Genomic DNA, 21,654 nt, shown 5'->3' on the forward strand with positions numbered 1-21,654 from the left:
TCGTGTGTGTGTGTGTGTGTGTGTGTGTGTGTGTGTGTGTGTGTGTGTGTGTGTGTGTGCGTGTGTGTCTGGTACCTGCGGTAAGCGTATGGAGTGCGGCACATGGAACTCAGGGTTAAGTGAGTGTGATACACATATAAAAGCCAGTGTCCCACACAGCAGACACTCAGGGAGGTGAATCACAATTGAGACGCAGCCATGTTCTTGCTTGTCAGTTGTTTTGCCCTTGTGGCATCTGCGCTGGGTGAGTAATGGGGATTTACCAGCAAATGCATTTTTCTGCAAAGTTTTTTTTGCTGTGATAGCAAACATGGTTATGATTTTTAATGTGTTCACTTGTAAGAGCCGATCATTTTTTTTGACTGTGTGATTTGGCCTCAGGGTGTGGAGTGCCTGCCATTAAGCCCCAAGTATACGGAGACAGCAAGATTGTGAATGGGCAGACTGCTGTGTCTGGGTCCTGGCCTTGGCAGGTTTCACTTCAGGTAGCCTAATTGATGCCCCCTCCACACTCACAGGAGCTTTGCTAAAATCTTGTATGATTCAGAAAATGCCATTAAGAAAGAAAAAGTAAAAATGCATGTTCTCACTTCTAGGATGGTAGGGGATTCCACTTCTGTGGAGGATCCCTCATCAACCAATACTGGGTTGTCACTGCTGCCCATTGCCGTGTATCGTAAGTAATGTGACCTTGTCCAACATCCAAACTGACAAAAATTCCGACAATGTCAAACATTGTCATCTCTATAATCACTCCCTCTGACTCTTTTTTCTTTTTTTCTTTTTTTTTTATCCTTCCAGTCCTCGAAGCCATCGTGTTATCCTGGGAGAACATGATCGTCAAACCAACAGTGAGCCAATTCAGGTCAAGACAATTTCCAGGGTAAGCAACATCACAAAACAAAATAGAAGACCATAAAATAAGATAATCCTTCATTAGTCCCACAGTGGGGAAATTCACAATGTTACAGCAGCTATGAGGAGTGAAGAAGTATATTTAAAAAATAAACTCATAAAATAACTCATATACAGTATATTCACTGGTGCATTATAGGTATGCACTGCAACTCTGAACATGATGTTGAAATTTGTAGATAAATATGATTCCTGTGAACAGACCACAAAGGTTTAGATCAGTATCTGTTTTCCTGTATGTTACCCTTGTTTATGCTGATATGTGAGGTGTAAAACGAGAGCAAGCAAGGGCATACACAGCTCAACATATTGAGTGTGGTGCAAATATGTCCTAAACATTTTTTTTCTCTTGTCAGCATATTAGGGTGCAGTGCTGTTACCAATGGAATGATTACTCAACAATTTGTTTGCTGTTTGTTTGTTTGTTTACAGCAGCCATGAGGAGTGAATAAGTATATTTAAAAAATATACTTGTGTACAAATGTGTGATTAAAAAAACAAGACAACAAGAGTAACATAAACAAAATAATATTACAATGTGTCAACAAAAACGGTTTAAAAAATGTATATAAGAAAACATGTACACTAATTGTACATGGAGACAATTGGACTTGTAAAAAATTACACTTTTTATATAACTTATTGTATTTTTATATAAACCTTGAAATAATAAGAAAATTGGATTATTCAGATACATTTAAAACCGCAAGTTATGACATGCAAAACAAAGAACAACTATTCAAGATCTTGCACAATTTCTGGGTCAGGCATCAAATTTAAGCAAACGTGTGGCATCGGCAAACTTAACCCTTGTACAAAAGATCAAATTTCCTTGGGCGTATCTCTTCCATTAAAGCATGTGTTCAGGTGGCACACAGGTGGATTTAATCTACTCGTCTGAGGCTTATTAGTAACTTAACTTGCAGCAAGTGTTTACCTGCTATAAATATGGCCTTGCCCCAAGCATTGCGATAGTAGGAAATATGGTATCAAACTAGTATTATCATTTGTCAAGAAAAAATAGTGTTATATTTTGAAAAAAGAATAATGGAAGTATCTTGGCTCGTGGTCTCAGACTTTTGTAGCCCACTGTATGCCTTCTATTCTTTATAAAAATGTATTATTTTACTTGAATTAGCCACATCCAGGGTGTGTGTCCTTGCACAGTTATATAATACTGGTTTATGATTTATGTTCACTTCTCCATCCAGGCCATCACTCACCCCTACTACAACACCCAGAACTTCAACAACGACATCACCCTTCTGAAGCTGTCCTCTCCAGTCCAGATGACATCCCGTGTGTCTCCTGTGTGCCTGGCCTCCTCCAGCACCAGCATCCCATCTGGAACCAGATGTGTCACCACTGGGTGGGGCAAGACCGGCCAAACCTGTGAGTGGCAACTGCTTTTTAGGTCTTACGCACAGGTTACATTGATAAACAGACTTACGAACAGCTCCATTTCCACAATGGAAAAATATAAAGGCGCAGCTAAGAACGATGTAAAAGATATATTTGTGTAGCGAGCCTCATCTCTTTTTTTTCTCCATTCTCAGCAAGCCCCCGCTTCCTCCAGCAGACTGCCCTGCCTCTGCTCAGCCCTGCTCAGTGCAAGCAGTACTGGGGTTATAACAGAATCACTGATGCCATGATCTGTGCAGGTGCTTCTGGAGTGTCCTCTTGTCAGGTAACAGCAATCTCAGTGCTTGAAATACAGATTTGTAGAGAAAAAAAGTAATATTTCTGAACATCAGTGACAGAGCATGTACATTTTGTACATTTTCATAAATTTTGCAAATGACAAATCACTTGTTGAGATATCACAACTATCACTCTACTTAGCACAGATATAAACTGTGAAATACAGTTCATTCGTCACTCAGCAAGGCTCATGGGAGGATCATGAGAAAAGAAGAAGGAAGTTATACACCAGCTACCCTCACTTCTCTGATTAATGAAGTACAGTCCTTAATGGCAGGCCAACCCACATCCTATATGAAACTATACAGAACATAAAGTCCCCTCACTATAGAAAAATGTCAAGAGCTTGAGCTAAGCTTTCATTATATTATATGACCCCACTCATGCTCTTGAAAGTCAATTAAAAAAAATATTTGTCTCATTTCAGGGTGACTCTGGTGGCCCTCTTGTTTGTGAGAACGGTGGAGTGTGGTCCCTTGTTGGTATCGTGTCCTGGGGCACCTCTAACTGCAACGTGCGCGCCCCTGCTGTGTACTCCCGCGTGTCCTACCTGCGCAGCTGGGTCGACCAGACTGTTGCTTCCAACTAAAGTGCAAACACATAGAATGTGCAAATCACATGTCTTCTCATCATTCTGCTCCTCACCGTGATTAATGAGGGATTCTGTTCAACATTTACATTATAGAAACCTTTCATTGTACCGTTGCGTTTGGTGCATTTGTGAGAAATCATGCATAAAACACAACACTTGAGAACACCAATGTTGGTTTCATGTTTTACATTCATGTCGTGTGTGTGTGTGTGTGTGTGTGTGTGTGTGTGTGTGTGTGTGTGTGTGTGTGTGTGTGTGTGTGTGTGTGTGTGTGTCTGTGGGTGTGTATGTGTGTCTGTGGGTGTGTATGTGTGCTTGGGTGAAAGGACTGAAAAGTTGTATTGTGCAACATACAGCAAAAATGCAATTACAGAAAAAGATCAAAATGAAAATGAAAAACAGTTTTAGAGGGCTTGTGTTAAGTAACCACAGGGGGTTCAAAAGAAGAAATACTTCAATAAAATTAGATGCAGATTATAAGAGCCCTGCAACAAATACTACCCTTGAAAGATGCCTGTTTCAACACCTGTTATGACTTCATCAGAGTGATGCTCATTCAGCTCTATAACTTTAAGATAATACAGTCCTGTTGGATTGCATCATATTTTGAGGTGTTCTTGTTATTTTGCCTGTGCGTTGTGCTTATTGCATTACTGCAAAGCCATAGCAGCAGCAGAAGTACTGTCTCATTGGCAGCTGATTGAACTGAGAAGGAGGAGTGATCGGAGGGAGGTAATCAGTAAAGGCAGAGCAAGATACAACAACTTAGAATAAAGACAGACACTCCTTGCACCAGGGAAAAAAATGGGGACTGGTAAGAAACTTTAAACAAATAATTGCATTGCTTTTAAATTGCATTGACAGACAACTGGTCTGAAATTTCTTGCATAACTGATCTAAAATAGGTATGCATTCTGTCATTTTTATTCAATTATATATATCTATATAGCTATATACACATATATATAGCTACAGCAATAGAGTGAAATGAGTGGAAAAGTCAACTTGAAATTTCGAACCAAGTATTCTGTGATTTGTTCGTCCAATCCGATATTAAAGTGGGAACTAAAGTTGCATATAACATGTGCCAGGACAGCATTCAAAAAAACATTTATAAAAACATATAGAATTAACCAAAACTAGATCACTTAATTAATTTGGTAATAGCTTTCTCAGTGCATATTGCAGAACTCATTGAAGATACTAGTCTGTAATAACACATTTCTTTCTGTTTCAATAGATAACATGACTTCCAATGTACGTCAGCAAACAGGGATTGCCGAGATACGCAAAAATGTGCTTATATTCTGCCTGGTCGTCTACTGTGTGATATTTCTGGTCGGGACTCTGGGCAACGGTCTGGTCATCTATGTGACAGGCTGCAGGATGAAAAGAACTGTCAACTCAGTTTGGTTTCTCAACTTGGCCCTGGCTGACTTCCTCTTTACGACGTTCCTGATTTTCTCGATCATTTCTGCAGCTCAGGATCACCAGTGGCAGTTTGGACTATTAATGTGCAGGCTCAACACCTTTGTGGCCGTAGTCAACATGTTTGCCAGCATCTTTCTTCTGACAGCCATAAGTCTGGATCGTGTCCTGTCAGTGTGGGTGGTGGTGTGGGCACAAAACAAGCGCACTGTTTGCAAAGCCCAGATCATATGCACTTTTATCTGGATATGTGCTATGATCTGCAGCACCCCTTACAGCATATTTCGTGAAACCCAGAAGAGTGGGGGGGTGATTCACTGTGGTTATACTCGATCCATGTCATTTGAACAAATGAGGAGTCTTGGCATTTTTCGCTTTGTTGTTGGCTTCTTCATCCCCTTCGTGGTAATATTTGTCTCTTATGTGGCCATAAGTGTTCGTGCAAGGCGCCTGCAGAGGAACAGGAAACACAGACCCCGCCGAATCATTTTCTCCATCATTCTCGCATTCTTCATCTGCTGGTTGCCCTTCCACATCCTGCATTTCATAGAATTAAAGGCCCGTGCTACTAATGATCCTGAACTCCGGAATGTTGTTATAATTGTAGGTCCTCTTACTTTGAGTCTGGGTTTTCTGAACAGCTGCCTGAACCCCATTCTCTATGTTTTCATGTGTGACGAATTCCAGAAGAAGCTCAGACAGTCCATATGCTTCGTCCTAGAGAATGCCCTGGCAGAGGACCACTTATCCTTTATGTCCTCTCGCTCCTTGTCGTCACACTTTTCTCGGATTACCCGGAAGTCTGACTCTACTGCACCTCCAGAGAGGAAAGGCACAGCCACATCCTTGGACACAGAAAGCAAAGTAGTCATCACTGCCGAGACAGATACAATGAGCACTGAATAGGGCCTCCGCAACTACTTGCTTAAACGTCACAGAAAGTAAAGCGGTTACCTCTGCAGAGAGACAGTATGCACTCATTAAAACCACCACAACAAGCGATGTAAGTTTCTCTTTAAGGCCGACCTTTTAATCAATAGTGAGAAAAGTAAAGCACTTATTGATAACGACATTAAATTTTCATGGCAAGTACATTTGTGCACCAAAAAAAAAAGAGTTTAATATTTGTTATGTGTGATTTTTATGTTTTTTAATGCTTTTTATATCCTAAATATAACATCATACACTTGATTTCCTGCATTCTGGTGGGTTTTTTATGCACTTATTTTTGCCTCTTCTGCATCAATTTATCTTGGAAATGTCATGGTACTTCCTCCTTTAACTGTACATAGTTACTTTGTTTTCTTTCCCCTTTTCATGCCAGATTACAAGTATTACCTTTGAGGTGAAATAAAAGTCCTCTTCTTCTTTCATACTTTTATAGGAGCAGGACAAATGTGTTGTAAATTTTGAATTGGATGTGTCCCCCACCTCCAAAATTTGTACCACTTAGTCTAATCAGCCAGAATCATTGAAACCACATGTGTAAGTAAAACATAAATATGAATGACTTTGTGTAAGAATTATTATTTTTTTATTTTTTACCATGAAACTGTAACCTTCAAGAAATCTGATATGGAATTGCCTGTAATTCATGTGATAAAGACACCAGTTATGTATTTATGTTTATAAGCTTTTGATGCTCCTACCTTAATTAGCCATGCTTACTGATAGGCTGATCATTTATTGTAGTATCTCTGTCACACAAGTCTAATCTTTAATAATAGTGCTGCGCATTTCAGTAAAGCCAATAAATATTTTTGATGGGCTGTTCTCTTCTTTATGCATGAAAAAACTAGAAAAACTAGAACACTAGATGGGTTTTTTTTAATCTCACAGGATATAAAAATATGCTTGACATATTTCGTTTGCAAAATGGAACGTCATCTGTAAATGAGGTCACTCCAAATCTATTTTGCATGAAGAAACAACCTGTCATTCACCACAAACTTTGGTGTGTGTTTCTAGGTGTGTGTGTGTGCGTGTGTGTGTGTGTGTGTGTGTGTGTGTGTGTGTGTGTGTGTGTATGTGTGTGTGGTTTTTGTGGTATGAAAATTATTTCAGAACAGCTTTCATGGAAATTTGAACAAAGGCAATGTTTCACTTTTTTGATGTTGGGGTTATTCTAGGAAAAGTATTCGAAATTCAATTTTTTGTTTGTTTGTTTTTTTAAAGATCATTTAAGGGGGTTTTCTATGAAGTTAAAGTGGTGGTCAATTTTACCTCTAAGATAACGTAAGGGCTTTAGGTGGCTGTCAGTACCCTCTCTTGTCCTCTTCATAACAGTTACTCTTTGTGAATAATAAAGGCCCTTACACTGCGTTCACACCGCGTGACGCTCGCCCTTTTTCTTTTCTCGCGGGAATTACTTAATGATGCTCACTTGTCTGCTGTCGCGGAAGTTAACGTCACACGCTAACTCACGAGTCACAACAATGTTGGAAAAAACGGGAAAGGCAGAAGAATGAGATCCTTACAGTAATGTTGGCCTGGCTTCAAAATGACACAAAGACAGCACGGACCTGATCGTAATTGGACGATGATACAGTTCTCCGACCGTCAAATACTACCGGGCCAGAAACTGCAGGTCGGGAGCAGCAAGCTAACGTTAGCGCCTCCGCTAGCCCTGTTGACATAGCAACGTCTGTTGCCACCGATACTGCAGCCTTCATCACCTGGAGCCTTCATCACCTGCAGCCTTCATCACCTGGAGCCTTCATCACCTGCAGCCTTCATGACCTGCAGCCTTCATCACCTGGAGCCTTCATCACCTGCAGCCTTCATCGCCTGGAGCCTTCATCACCTGCAGCCTTCATCACCTGCAGCCTTCATCACCTGCAGCCTTCATCACCTGGAGCCTTTTTTAAGTAAGTTAACATCTTATTTCCGATGGATATCATCACCTAATCCTTGTATAATAACACTGAGTGCACGAAGATTTTTTTTCCGAGTAAGATATTTAAATTTCTGTCTAGACTATTTTTGTTTACATCTGTATGGTATTGCACGTGTACATTTTACTGATGTGTTTCATTATTTTAAAGTACGAAAGCTGATACTGAATTAATTACACATGTATTGTGGTATTCTCTCTGAATTGCTTTGCATTCTGCTTCGCGTTTACGAACTGCTGCACCTCCTTAAAAAGGTTGTATTTTATTTAATTTTATGAACTTTATTTTTTGCTGTATTTTTTTCATGGCTTTTTATTTTCCATCTCATGTTATGCATTCCATTTTTATCCTTATTTTTTATCTTTCTTTTACTAGTATTATCACGTGGGTTTTGTGCATGTGAAGATACATTCTATGCATTATATTCTGATTTTATTGTATTTTTACATGCAGGTTTTACTTTGTCTGTAGGTCTTCCGTGTCTTCATGTGAAGCACTTGGTGCATGTAATTTCTTTGTTGTTGGGCAGCATTTCTTGTATGAAAGGTGCTACATAAATAACGTTTATAATAAAAATCAGAATCGTTTATTATTATTATTATCATTATTATTATTATAACCACATTCACAGAGAACTCCTTTTCTGCCTCTCTCTCTCAGCCACTGCCTGGCAAAGACAAGATGTGAGCTGAGATGCACTAACAATTTCATTTATTAAATGCCATTAAATATTTAATCAGGTATATAAAATAATTAATTATTATGTACTGTTTTGTTAGAATCACCTACACAGTCTGTCTGTTATTGATTTCATTGCCAACTGCATAGCTAACTTGTCTAATTTTCTTAGTGTCTGACTCCTATCCTATCATTGTCCGTCTCTGCTATGTCTCCACAGAAGATAGAGTGCCAGTTTGATAGCAAGAGACAACTACATGCCTATCCTGATGGAAGTTGAGTCACCTTGTTTTCATCACCCTTCAGTAGAGTCCTGCAGGACTGACAACTTCATTGCACCACACACCAAAGCTAGTGTATATATTGTATACACTCTGAAGGAAAACTGGACATTGAGAATGATGATGCATAGGTTCTTCATTTGTGTGACACACTAAAAGAAGTTAGGGCAGATACCTCAGCAGGAAATTCAGTGTGTAATATGTAATGCTTTGCTGATACCAGCTGCACGATACACACGCCAACAGGTGAATAACTACCGGCTCCCTTTCCACTTAAGGCACTGCCTAAAAGGTCCTTATATCACAACAGCACTGACTCCTCCGTTTTCTATTCTTTACAAAAATGGTATGAAGACAAATGTAGATGAAAGAGAAAAGTCCTCAGGAATGTAGTCTTCCAAATGTACATTTCTGATATCACAATTGCACCATTTAATATAAATGGTCTCTGGTTCGAAGTTAACCCTATACTTTTCATAAATCATCAGAGTACTACAGTGCAATTAGAAAATACTAGGATTGTTACATGGTTTTCATTAGTGCTCCAGAATATTTAATTTAAATGGACAATGTAACTGATTTCTGTGTACCACTGACATTCAGTAACTCCTAAAAATGTCAACCTGTTTGTAGAAAAGGCTACTATTCCTACACTGTTCATCTGTCAAACGACAGTAAAGACTTTAACCTCAGTCTTTGTTTAATTCAATATTCAGCGTGTTGCGGTAGAGGGAGGATGTGTTGTTGTTTGAATACTTGCTGACCACTTTAATTCCTGTAACTGCCGTCAAGTCAGCAATATTACAACAGAGCACACGTTTTAAGGATGTGTCTATTAACTGACTCCCCTTAAGAATATGAAATGTAATGCTACATTTGCAGTTATTAGGGCTTCACCTCTGGCTTGAATAGTTGATAAAGAACCAAGCCACTACTATGCATGTTAAAAGAATGAGTCACAATGAAAATCAAAACCTACTGTCATGGTAAAATCAAATTCTCTTAGAAAGTTTATACTAGTTGCTTTGTTCAATGAAACTTATTTGTTAAAGAAAGCAAATCGGAGAGTGGAAAAGACCATTATGGACTTTCATCAGTGTCATTAATAATGAGGATTCACGAATCACAGTGTGTCTGATTGAAAATTGAAGAGCCATTTAATTTATTCAGACATCTTCACAACATTTTTATGAATAAAAAAAACACATTGAACTACAACGCATTCCTGCTCAAAAGACTGCACCAAACTTCCTTCAAAGTATTTTGTTTCTACAATGCATAGGACATATAGTCTTTTTAAGGCTGAAGGTTCAGTTCATCCTTTCCTTTAAATCAGACTGTGTGGATGGCAGGTGTGTTCAAGCACGCCGTGGCTTCTTTCCAACTGCATAGACTCCACTTTGTGATGGAGAGCTACACTGTTAGCCAGTTAGCGATCGTAGAGGTCTTTCATCTCCTTAAGGACCTTGATACTCTCACTGTATCTCAGCTGGTTTTTGTTAGAGCACTCCTTCCATCTAGGAAAACAAACAATATGGATCAGTTCAACTCATTCCAAACTTTTGGATGTTTCCAAGGTTTTTCAGAAATCTAGCTTGCAAACATACTTGCATACCATGATAAGACTTTATAACAGCAGAAATGCAAGTATGTTACATGCTGACTGAGTAAAATGGCGAAAGCCTGACACCAAGGTAAACTGTCTAACATACACAGATCATTGAAAATGTTAAAAAAAAAAAAAAAATAAATCAATAAACATACGAACTGCACTTAATAAGAACATACTTTTGCCTTATCTTTTTCCAGCGTTCCATGTGGTCACATATGAGAGATCCTGGTACAGGAACTGAATCTGTTAACTGTGGGAAAGAGAAAATGTTCATATTAAGTTACATATAATTTATTAGTTTTTATTTCAGTTATGGAATTTGATAATAATGATTTGCATATATTAATACAGAACCTTGGCAACAGTGGGTTTTTCAGTCTGTGGGATCCTGAGATTGATGGGTTCACCAGAGGTGCTGATTGGACAGGAGGTTGGAGGAGGGAGTCTGTACACATTCTGAGCTTTACCATTCATAATGTCTGTAAACTGGTAAAAGAAAGATCTTTAGGAAAAAGGAATGAAGTTAAACAGTCATTTACACAAAACTTCCCGGGTGTGACAATGTCCAAAGACCATGGCATAGTGGCATCTTTAGGGCTAAGAAATGACTAATAATTTCTAGTAAGTAGTTTCGTTATAACATTACTTTTGTTATTACTTAGTTTATTTTAAATGTTCATTTAACTATTTCAAAAACAACAAAGACTAAAGGTTTGGTGTTTTACAAAGTCAGTAAAAAAATGCAAAATGTGGGGATTACTATTTGTCTGTGGTGCTATAACACTGCTTAAGAGATTTATACGTGGTTGTGGTCAATCAACTGCATACACTTTAAATTCAAGATGACTACAGCCACTTCCCTCTGCAATAGAGGTGTCTGGTTTACCAGGTTTACTTAATACTGCAGTGAAACATACTGATGGTGACAACAATTCAGAAATCTTTGATCATTTTAACCATAAATCACTGCTGCCACTATTTTCAGAGGGGACTGTGAACACAGCAAAATACTTCTGTTTCATTAGCAGCTTTCTTTTGCTTAGCCACAAGAGAAAGCCCTAATGCTGGTCACACAGAGGAAGAGAGGTGCCAGCGGCTTGTAAGAGTCCGATGTAACTGCCATGGTCCACCAACAAAAGTCTTTATCAAACATTTTATAGATAAGATTCTCATTTTCCTTTATTTTCCTTTATTTTGACATTTACTTTCCCCATTTATCTCGATTCCTTTACCTCACTTTCATCCTATGTTCAATGCGCATTAACCTGATTGATCTCACCTGTTCATTTCCTATTTAAACCCTGCAAACCCTTTCACACACCTTTTCATGGTCATCATATGGAGCAGCAGTGCTGGTAAGCAGAGTTTCTTTATTTTTAGTTTGAGAACATTATTTATCCTTATTATGCTCTACATTTGTTTAATTTGTCTGAAGTTCTAATTTCTGTTTGTTTCTTTCAGAGTCATGACCCATATTTGTTTGCTATTTCCCTTTATGTTGCACTTGGAGTTTTGGAAATAAACCTTTGTGTGTAGAAAAGTAAAGTTTCAAGGCTGATGTATTCTGACAATGCCTGTAATAGCAAACCTCTACTTCTGAACTTTCTCCTTAACATATTTTCAAAAAAAAAATAAATTAGGAGAAACTGTGCTTAATTTTAAATAATTCATAGTCAACTGTCCAAAAACTTACAACTAGCCTGCTCTTAATCATGGTGTTCAGTTGTTCACTGTTCACCTTTTGTTACATGTACATGTGATGAAATCCAAGGCATAGAGTTTGGGAGATCTATTAAATTTCAACTCCAGTATTCCTAAGTTTGATGCAATATCATGATAGTTTGCCATAATATTTTAATTTTTCAATAGATTACCTACCCTGTAAGGGAACAAGCTTAAACTTTAAAAGCCAACATTAAGTCAACCGTAAAAAAGTGTTTCATTTTCTGTAACTTCTTGGTGGTGATTGCATATTTTGTATAAAATTTAAGTTAGTGAGGTTATCTGCGTAGCCTCACCTCTTCCTCCACCATGCTGTGTGGGGGGCTTGGGGAAGCAGGCTGCACCCGAACTGAAGGATTGTTTCTCATCCAGGCACGGCAGATGGGATACAGTGGAGTGCTGGTGTTGAACTGAGCGAGATCCACACTCCGATCAAACAACTTAATAATGTAAGCATCTAAAGTGGAGAGACAGAAAATGGGAAGATAGAGACAGGGTAATAAGTTGGACAATGATTTGAAAGGCAAAGTGACCACAAAGTAACTAAGCAATGCAAATGCAAAAAGTACAATATAATTTCTGACTGAACTGTTTCCAATATTTGCACAAACTTTACTTTGTTTGTGCTGATTGCTTTCTGGTATGCCCTCATCCATCTCTTTTCGCTTCTTTCTCCGGTGCTGTGGAAATCGAGCTGATTGCCTGGGTAAAAAAAAAAAAAAGAAAGATGTTGACTTAAAAAATATGTAAGAAAAACAAAAATCATCAAAATGTAATGTTTCAATGTAAAGTGGTGTGCAGTTATAGTACCTGCCAATGTGGTATCACAATCACTGACAAGAGCAGGGCCACAGTGAGTTGTTTTAGTCAGTTACAATTGTATAGAAAAAATGTCATTGCTGAATCACTTGCCTTTTTCCAGCAGACGATGGAGACAAATCCCTAGAAACAGTGAGTGAAACATGAAACCTAGAAACAAACTTTGACACTTTGTTTAATGTTGAAATAATATAACATACACAAACTTAACAAACCACCTATCATACACCCCCCAATTTAACAAACATTTTAAATACAAAATATTAATCCATACTTGCTTAAGGAGTCCGCTGATATTTTTCCAGAGTCAACCTCATTTTGCTCCCTGTTTAAAATACAGTTATTAGTCTGACTGGAAAGTAATAATAATAATAATAAAGGATTATCTTATCTTATCTTAAAAAAAATAGTTGGGTACCAAAATCTTAGGTTTTACTGACCTTTCAGTTTCACTTCTCTCTACCAGCCCCTTTAACACAGCATCCAGCCTGCTGCGTGCACCTGCCACCTCAATATCTGCAGGATAGTAAAAGTTGTCAACAGTGGGAGCTTTATAGAAAGGAATAAATAATCTAGAACTAAAAATGACTACATAATGAATATAGTTATTATTTATGCTTTATATTTAAATCTCATAGATTTTGGTGACTTTAGTGCCAAACACACTGGCTATGCCAGGAGGACCTCTGAATCAAACTGAGCAAAAACATGTTTTATTACAAGAAGATTTCGTGAAAATCTCAAGGAAGCAGCCTCTTACCTGGCCTTTCAGTCTTGATTTTGACGTGGTGCATTATAACGTTAACAATGTTGAGTTATGGAATTGGTGAAAACGCCTACTTTTACAACCACGCCTCAACACAATAGCGTCTTCAGGTTGATATACCTACTTGTAATTAATGCTTTCGTTACGTTTCTTGACAATACTAACAAAGAACTGATTCAAGACGTCTGCTTGCTAACGTTAGCTAACTTAGCTAGCTGTGGTTAGGTTTAAAATCTGCTAGCCACCCTCCGCGTTAGCCGTAACCACTGGAAAACGATAAAGCCCTAACGTTACCTAAATTTACCGATGATGACTGACGTTAAGCTAGCGAACAGGTACCCCTAGCGGTTTCCATACATTAGCTGAAAAATACTACAACTATATTCTTTATTACTGTATTGTAACATAAAGCTTACTAGCTAAAATTACCGTTGCTAACTTAGCTTGTTTTGATCAACAGACACTTGCAGACTTTCCTCTTCCGCGCGCTGCTGGTTTCCTGTTAGCTGATTGGCTCTGGTGCTGCGAGGAAGTTTTACGTGATTGGGTAAATCTGACGTCCATCATATCAAACTCAGCGCCTATTGGCTGTAAGTCTTGGAGTAACGATCAGCATAAATAGTGACGCTTCCTTAAGGTTTCATCGATTGTGTTAGATTTGTGGAAAAGAGAGCAATGTAATTATGTTTTTGGTCGCAAAGTTTGACTCATAAGATGAATAGATATACAAGTCCCCGCCGTAGCAGCATATTTTGCTATTTTATGGGTAGTTTGTGTCGTGTTTGCATTTGACTCCATGGTAACTCATTTTATGGACATAAGTCAACTCGAAAGGTCGGTGCATAACGGGGTCTTTTTAAGTAAACTGTTATATTTAAGGAAACCTAAGTCAGCCAGCCATGCCAGTCCAGCTTTGATTTATTGTCACAGTACTAAGTTGGGTACAGGCACAACTCAAACCCAGACTGAAGCTACTGTGCATCTTTTCTTCTGTGCTATTAAGAATCACCTGTGACAATCTACAACTGTCATGAAATCCAGGTAAGATCTTAAAATCACACTTTATAGTACCATAGGTAGTAGTTACAGTTGGTAACAAGTGTTGTTTTTACAGTGGACCTGTGTTCACAAGGCAGAATCCCTTTCAACCAGCATCCAGAGTGGGGAAGACACACTACCATCCATCTCGCAGCCAGTCCCTGTCAAATAAAAAGAAGAAAACAGTATGTCTTAAACTGAACTATACTGCATGGCATATTTGATAATCATTTTTCTTTCAAAAGTCTTCATAAACATGTCTGTCACTTCTTTTGCAGACTTTAAGTCCTGTACGCATAAACCAGCAATCCAGATCACACACTCTGAACCCAAAGAGCCAACGGCTGTTTGAGCAACATGACCAACCTGTTGCCGCCACAGATGGACACCCTGTTTTTTCAGAGTCCTGGCCCTCCGCCGACTGTGGATCTTCTCCTGTCAGCAGTACAACCTCTGACATGGAGTCACCCAAGCAGTGTGCAAGAGCACAAGAATGCACAGTTTCATCAGAGCTAGGAGTTCAGCAGGACTCAGTGATGGCCAAGTATGCTTTTGTTTAGAGCAAAGACCCTCAAATGTAGCAGTGCCTATATGCCCTAAGTTAACCTCTTAAACAGAACTGTAATTTTTTCTCAAAATGAAGAGCTGAAAGATGTGAGGCATGACTAAACATGACAGTGCCATGGCAACTGTGATGTGAAGACTGGAAGATATAGAAACTGGTTTATGAATCTTTAATGTCACTATTTGAATCACTACTTATAGCCAGCATTGACCTTTGCTCTCTCAGGTACATTGAGCGCTTTCGCCATGGTCGACCACAGAGTCGAGAGGAGCGCCAGCAGATGCCTTCTGCTGTTGGAGAGAAGCAGTTGCCATTTTGGTGGATGTCACCTTCATCTTTACCCCGCAGTTCAACACCAACTAAAGCAACAGACAAAGGTACGTTCTAGTTTACTGTGTCGTAATTGTTGGTTATAAACTGTCACCAGCTCATAAATTTTGATGTGGAAAACAACCTTGCTGGTAAAATCTTTCTGGGGAATCCCTTTCTCTGAACAGATGTTATCCAAACTCTGAAAGATGACCACAGACCTGACATTTTCAGTCCAGCTGGAGAGCATCAGCATGACAGATCTCTTTCCCTATGCAGTGTGAGTGTATTGGGAATGAGTCACGATATAACATGGTATTGAATTTCTAAATAGAAGTAATAAATGCATTGTTTCTGAAAAAAACTTGCATACAAAACTAAATTTATTTTAAAAGTTTAAACCCTTAACCAAACCAGATTCTATTTAATCTTGTTTTTAGACTTAGTGTGTCCTGTTAAAACAGATTATTGGGTCTGCACCCTGTCCAGGTTTGAATCCCGGGAGGCAGTGTTTCTGCAGGACACACTAATACCAACTGTGTGCATATAAACATTTGCCTTTCAACACCACACCACATGCCAATTTGGAAACCTCTGTGTTTACTAAATGCTTGGGAAGCCATCGTTTTTGCAGCCATGTTTGATACATTTATGGCTTGTTTTTCAGCCTGCTCCTTTCATACGTATCTTCTTCACAAAATTATTACAGAACCTAATTATTTGTCAACAATGTTTACTCAAATACTGACAAATTTATTCAGTTAGTCTTATTCATTTACAGTGTTCCTTTTATTGAAATATGAAGACAATTCTGGCTTATTGAGTGTTCTTTCTGTTCTTTGTTTCTCAGGTTTTATCAGACACATATCAGGGTGAACTAGAGGACACAGAGATACTAAACCTTCAAGAAAAGGCCAGCAGACTTCTATTGAGAGGGTATGAAGGCCAGGGAATAACAGTAATGAGAAAGTAATTACCTCCTTCAGTTGTAAGAAACTTTTTGTCTTTCTAACAGTGAAAATACTCTGAGTGATGGATCTGTCCCTGTCAGCTCAGAGGGCCTGGCGTGCTCAGATTTCTCTTCTCCAGTCAGCCTAGATGAGCCAGTGCGAAAGCCTTTGATTCCAAGTTTAATAAAATCGAATGGTAAGGCAAAGAGTGTCAAGTATTATTCCTTTCTGAATTTGTTTGCAGCTTTGTAGTAAAGGATTACTTTAATACTGTACTGCTCTGTCAGTGGTAATGTGCAATGTGTTAACATTTACAGCAAAGGCCAGTTCAGACTCCGTTCAAGCTGTGTCCTTCCAAAAATCCTCTGTCATTCCTTCTATGGCGCCCCCCACACGCCGGGAAGATGACATCTTGTTCCAGTGGCGTTTAAGGAGAAAGATTGAGCAGGCCAGGGAGTGGCCCCAGTCCCTGCAACACTCCAGCCTTCATGGTTCCACATTTAGCTGGCAGGCCCCCAGTTTAAACAATCCCTCAGCCAGTGGACAGGCTTACAAGGTTGGAATCATAGTGTGTGATATTTACTCAATGTTTTTTGTACGGTTTTCATTCCAGATTTACAGAATAATCTTATTTTTTTCTTTCTTGCATCATCTATAGCAACATCAGAGTAATCAATCTCCTGAATTCTCACAAAAAGCTGGGCATCCTCACATCACTGCTCCCCAGCCAGAAACCAAAGACTTCAACAGATCATGTGCCCCAGCCTCAGGTCCACCTCCCTACCCTGCCTTTGTCCTCTCTGGCTCTTCAGTCTCTCACCCTCAGACTCTTTCCCATGTTCCTGCCCACATGCATTTACTCTGTGATGTCTTGCCCTGTCCCATCCAGTCATCTCATGCTAGCATGCAGCAAAACATTTCAGAAAGTATGGATGAGTCTCAAGCCAAAGTTGTCCGTAAAAAAACCCAAGTCCCTGGAAACTCAAACACTTTAACTAATGAGCCTGTTCGTGAACCTAAGCCATCCCCACGGCCTGCTTCATCAGGAGCCATGGAGGGAGAGCATCTTATTCACCGCATAAGATCTGAGAGGTACAAGGAAGAAAAAGAAGAGACAAAAGAATCAAAGAATGAGAAGAAGACAGCAATGTCCTCCAAAAAGTTGAAGAAATTAACAAGGTAGTATTGAAACATACAGACAGGGTAAAAAAAATCAAGTCTGAATGCTTAAAGGTCCCATATTGTGTTCATTTTTAGGTTGATACTTGCATTTGGGTTTCTACTAGAACATTTTTACATTATTTTGTTCAAAAAACATTTTTTCCTCATAACTGCCTGAATATATCTGTATGGTGAAAACTCTGCTGTCTGCTCTCATTGGTCAGTGTTTCAAGGTCTTTTACATTTGCGTTCTTGCCGTCTCTGCACCATCAGTCCTCTGCCCATAAAGGCCCTGTCATGTCAGTTTCTACCTTTATAATACAGTTGTGACATCACAACTTCCCAGAAGTCCTGATGACTCGTGTAAAGGCACAGTTTCAGAGCACAGACGTGAATTTCTCTGTGGATTGAGATTTTTGACACTTAGACAACATTTATTTAGCACCTGTACCTGTTTTATCATAAAAAGACAGAAATCTGACTTTTTATGACATTGGACCTTTAATATGTATATTATTTTGCAGATATTCTGGGGATATGGAACATACTGATGGCACTGGCTCTACAAACAGGAGTTCTTCAAATCAAAGAGTTTCCAAGAAGGTCATGCAGAGGACAGAGCAGCAGCAACAGGAAGGAAGCCAGGGGTTTTCCACTGAGAGCTGCACTGGCCATCATGCACCACCCTCTTCTCCAATCCACAGTGCCTTAGGACAGGTTGTCAAGTTATTTTCTTTAATGCTCTCAGTGTAGTAGGGGTGTTTGTAATAACTAATTTCCCTGACATGTCAACAGGAGTTTAAACCTAGTCTAGTCAACCAGTATAAAATTAAGAAAACACTCCTAAAGTCTAAATGAACACAACGTAATCTGTAATATTAAGCATTGTCCCAAAAAATTCATATAAGGACTTTTGAACGTGTTAAAGAACATTTTCAATCACAAAATTGTATTTTAAATTCTTCTGAAATGTGCCAATTTGCTCTTTTTTTAAATTGCATGTTACCCAGCAAAACATGATAACCCAAAAAAGTTAACATTTATCAAAACAATATTTTTTTACAAAACAGTGGTTCCATTGGGTTAGAGCAATTGTACAGAAAACAGCCTATCCTACATTATCAAAAATGTCAACAGAATATGTATTAATATGCTATTTAAATGTGTTCATTAATATAAATAATTTTAATAATTATCAAAATATTTTTTAAAAATGTGCGCCTGATGCCGACTCTGGAGGGTACGAACATTTAATCAGTTGGTCGTTGGAGAGGCTGTCCGCATGTTTTGTCTTAATGTTTTTCCTGCTTTCGTGATATCTTCATAATTGCCAGCATTTTATGTGATAAAGTGACAGATGTGCTTGTGTTGCTGATAAAAAGCATCTTAGAGTTGATATTGATGCTTGTTTGCACAAGGTGATTATCAAATCCGAGAAACCCATACTTGAGTTCCTCCAGGTTGTCTTGGAGAGATGACTGTTTGTGAGACATGCTATTAAATCCAAACCCAAAAGAAAGATTTTTATTTTTAACCATGTTAGGATGAGGTGCAAAAAAATGGCAAAAATGCATTAAATAAACGTCACTTAGAACAAATAATGAATGGCGTTGCCCTCACACTGCACACCTGGTACTGCTGTGATGTCAGACATCATTTTGTGATGTCATTGTGGTCATTAGAAGCTGCATTAACCAGTTGGATGTTCTAATTGGGCCTTGACAGGTAGTTTCAGAGGTGATGTTCCCCATGGTGGATTCATCTCCTGCACAGAGGAGCCCAGACTTGTGGGTTTCTCCTCCTTGCACATCCTCGGCACCTCCACAATCCTCACTTCCTCCATGCAAAGTGCAGAACTCCATGGAGGTCATTTCACAGCTGCTGCAAGAAGCGGAAGGTGAGCTATGGCAGCAAAGACCACCAACCTTTAGCCTGTAGTTAATTGTGGAGAATATATTCTGACCTGTGAATAGTTAACATTCCCAACATGCCGCAACCCTTTAGGTCAAAGCCCCTAGAACTTTCTCTCTCTGGTCCATGTTAAATTTTGCTGTAGTCATAACTACATACTGCCTTTGTGGATTTAAATGCCAAAACTGTCTATGCATGCTGATAATATTCCATTATCAATCCTCGTCTTGCCTCCTCACCTTCAACAGCAGTTTTTTTTTCCTTTTCAGATTCAGATGAAGAAGAGTTTGAAGATGACCCTTTATTACAAGTCCTCCGCAAGCAGAGAAAATGGATAAAAGAGCAAATCAGGTAATTAAAACTTAAATTGCTCAAGTAGTCAAATTGATTATCATAATTAATGTAAAATTAAGATGTTCCTAGAAGGCCATTATCTGATGAAATATCACTCTTATAATGTAAGAATCATCTGAACATAGCACCCCCAAATTCCAGAAAAGTAATCTAAATAAATTTTTCCTTTTAGTGAAGTGAACTCTCTGTTGAACGGATTCATAGATGAGCGACAAGGCACTTGAACATTGAGAAGAAACACTTGATGTGACTTTTTAATTTTTATAAAGAAATAAAGTTTATTTTGTCATTTTTGAAGAAACATTTCCACATTAAAGAGTACAGAGATAAGTTTGCGTGCGTCATTAATCACAATCACAATGCAGTGCTTTTTACAAAAGTAGCACACACACAAAAAAAACAGCAGCTTGAACTTTAGAATATTTACATAGTGGTTCCTTGAAACATTATGTAAGATTGGTGAGTAATAGCAGAGCAGTATATACAAACCTCAGAGAGCAGGGAATATTTGAACAGTGCCAGGAACAAAACAAATGAGTGTTTTGGCACATGTGCTCAGTGTTGCTGTGATTGAAGGAGCTTCATTTTATTTCTGTATGAGCCTGTGTCTTCTTAAAGGCTTCTGTTGTTTTCATACATGGTGAATATGGAAGAGCTTTGAATGTTTGGTATCAATGCGATTAGATCAGGGTTCTGGAGTCCTGTAGCATCGGTGCGGATATGATGAGGATGCCATCTGGAGAGACGGCTGACTCTAAAGCCATAGTGTCTACTCCCTTTGGGATTCGGTAGCGGCGATTAAACTGCCGTGATGTAACCCCTGGACCATCCTTCTAACAAAAAAAAATACAGATAAAACAAGTTTAGAGGGTAAGACAAATCCTAACTATTGAAGGGTAAATAAACAAAAAGAAGCACTGTTCCTCCCAGAATACCAACCTTTTTTTCTTCATGCTTTCCTTGCACTTCTACAAAGTCTCCGATCACTTTGACCATGAGGTCCTCTGGATTGAAGTGCTTTACATCAACTTGAACCGTAAAACCGTTGTCATCACAAGTCACCTACCAAGATGAGTCAAAATACTGTTAGTATATGTTATATATAAGTTCATTCGTTCATTCTTGACCTTGTAAACATGATAAACATGCCCCCCAAACAAAGAACTAGATAGATAGAAAATGAGGAGAACAACCTAATGAACAAGTTACCACCGTAAAAGGTTATTTGATGTCACTGACTTGTTTTGTATTTTTATGCATTTCTATGAAGCTAGAATAAATGCAGTCATCTTTTTTTTTTTTTAACAATTGTTTAAACACCTAGTAACTATTAATGACCTACCTCTGCAGAGCAGGTATTATCAGTCTCTGGAATCAGTAGTTTCGGGGACCAATTATATTGCCCATAGGTCCCATTCAGGCGAGGAATAAGAGGTGGCAAAACCTTCTCCCATGGGATACCCCCAGCTGGCAGTGTGGGTGGCAGGATGAAGTCCATTTCCAATCAGTAGACTTTGAAAAACAACAAAACACAAACAAGTATAGCTGACTTAAAAGCAGTTGAGGCTACAGAAAGTGAGACTACAAGGCAGTCAGCAGTGGCCACAGCTTACCTCTGCTCAAATTCCCTGACCAAATTAGTGTGGCAGAAGAGGACAGCCCCTGTTTAACTGCTTGTGTTCCCACTTGTGTCAAATGAGAGCAGCGATGATGATATCCCCGTCTGTCTGACTCCCAGCTCCTCTCTCTTGCTCTGACTGCCCGATGTGACTGACTGTTAACGGTGTGTGTTTTATACTGGACTTGCATAATGAGTTGGGAATGCATGATAGGGCACCTTGCCTCTGTTATGTTCTGGATGCGTACCCTTGGGTGACCAGGCAGGGCCATATAGGATAAGAGTGTATTGTTTTGGGAGTGACGCAGCTGTTGCGGGCTTATTGGCAATTAACGTGTTT

The 21,654-nt window shown here is 38.9% G+C and overlaps 5 protein-coding genes and 2 long non-coding RNA genes across 10 annotated transcripts; 5 read left to right on the forward strand and 2 right to left on the reverse strand.

Moving 5' to 3' along the window:
* The first annotated feature begins 88 nt into the window (after positions 1 to 88).
* Positions 89 to 3,377, forward strand: LOC121946113 (chymotrypsin-like protease CTRL-1). The gene is made up of 7 exons (XM_042490552.2): positions 89 to 244; positions 382 to 485; positions 597 to 676; positions 802 to 883; positions 2,127 to 2,307; positions 2,472 to 2,602; positions 3,044 to 3,377. The coding sequence occupies exons 1-7, from the start codon at positions 199 to 201 to the stop codon at positions 3,203 to 3,205; spliced, it is 786 nt and encodes a 261-aa protein (XP_042346486.1). The 5' UTR covers positions 89 to 198; the 3' UTR covers positions 3,206 to 3,377.
* Positions 3,378 to 3,832: 455 nt separating this feature from the next.
* Positions 3,833 to 6,395, forward strand: LOC121946107 (chemerin-like receptor 1). The gene is made up of 2 exons (XM_042490543.2): positions 3,833 to 4,022; positions 4,449 to 6,395. The coding sequence occupies exons 1-2, from the start codon at positions 4,013 to 4,015 to the stop codon at positions 5,540 to 5,542; spliced, it is 1,104 nt and encodes a 367-aa protein (XP_042346477.1). The 5' UTR covers positions 3,833 to 4,012; the 3' UTR covers positions 5,543 to 6,395.
* A 168-nt stretch (positions 6,396 to 6,563) lies between these two features.
* Positions 6,564 to 9,707, forward strand: LOC148188234 (uncharacterized). The gene is made up of 2 exons (XR_015777889.1): positions 6,564 to 7,503; positions 8,429 to 9,707. It is a non-coding gene; the product is annotated as an uncharacterized LOC148188234 (long non-coding RNA).
* lin37 (lin-37 DREAM MuvB core complex component) lies at positions 9,623 to 13,860 on the reverse strand. Its single transcript, XM_042490558.2, has 9 exons — positions 13,403 to 13,860; positions 13,083 to 13,158; positions 12,917 to 12,967; positions 12,736 to 12,765; positions 12,440 to 12,525; positions 12,120 to 12,280; positions 10,456 to 10,587; positions 10,278 to 10,351; positions 9,623 to 10,006 (listed from the first exon to the last, which is right to left on the reverse strand). Exons 1-9 carry the CDS (start codon positions 13,434 to 13,436, stop codon positions 9,919 to 9,921), a joined length of 732 nt encoding a protein of 243 aa, XP_042346492.1. The 5' UTR covers positions 13,437 to 13,860; the 3' UTR covers positions 9,623 to 9,918.
* Positions 10,558 to 11,633, forward strand: LOC148188235 (uncharacterized). The gene is made up of 2 exons (XR_015777890.1): positions 10,558 to 11,456; positions 11,563 to 11,633. It is a non-coding gene; the product is annotated as an uncharacterized LOC148188235 (long non-coding RNA).
* proser3 (proline and serine rich 3) lies at positions 13,849 to 20,026 on the forward strand. Of its 3 annotated transcripts, none has more exons than XM_042490516.2 (14): positions 13,849 to 13,955; positions 14,412 to 14,449; positions 14,523 to 14,631; positions 14,725 to 14,990; positions 15,237 to 15,388; positions 15,509 to 15,600; positions 16,171 to 16,256; positions 16,336 to 16,466; positions 16,588 to 16,826; positions 16,929 to 17,449; positions 17,956 to 18,148; positions 19,157 to 19,328; positions 19,612 to 19,693; positions 19,869 to 20,026. In XM_042490516.2, exons 2-14 carry the CDS (start codon positions 14,439 to 14,441, stop codon positions 19,918 to 19,920), a joined length of 2,106 nt encoding a protein of 701 aa, XP_042346450.2. In that variant the 5' UTR covers positions 13,849 to 13,955; positions 14,412 to 14,438; the 3' UTR covers positions 19,921 to 20,026. The 3 variants fall into 3 exon arrangements, with proteins under 3 accessions (XP_042346450.2, XP_042346452.2, XP_042346451.2); XM_042490518.2 differs by having other exon boundaries at positions 13,869 to 13,998; XM_042490517.2 differs by lacking the exon at positions 13,849 to 13,955 and adding an exon at positions 14,005 to 14,242.
* hspb6 (heat shock protein family B (small) member 6) lies at positions 19,948 to 21,470 on the reverse strand. Of its 2 annotated transcripts, none has more exons than XM_088084124.1 (4): positions 21,310 to 21,470; positions 21,039 to 21,208; positions 20,636 to 20,758; positions 19,948 to 20,526 (listed from the first exon to the last, which is right to left on the reverse strand). In XM_088084124.1, the coding sequence occupies exons 2-4, from the start codon at positions 21,192 to 21,194 to the stop codon at positions 20,377 to 20,379; spliced, it is 429 nt and encodes a 142-aa protein (XP_087940250.1). In that variant the 5' UTR covers positions 21,195 to 21,208; positions 21,310 to 21,470; the 3' UTR covers positions 19,948 to 20,376. The 2 variants fall into 2 exon arrangements, with proteins under 2 accessions (XP_087940250.1, XP_042346495.1); XM_042490561.2 differs by having other exon boundaries at positions 19,948 to 20,529.
* Positions 21,471 to 21,654: the final 184 nt, after the last annotated feature.

The sequence above is a fragment of the Plectropomus leopardus genome, chromosome 11 (assembly GCF_026936395.1).
Source record: "Plectropomus leopardus strain MGB_pleo_1.0 chromosome 11, ASM2693639v1, whole genome shotgun sequence".
Taxonomy (NCBI): Eukaryota; Metazoa; Chordata; class Actinopteri; order Perciformes; family Serranidae; genus Plectropomus; species Plectropomus leopardus.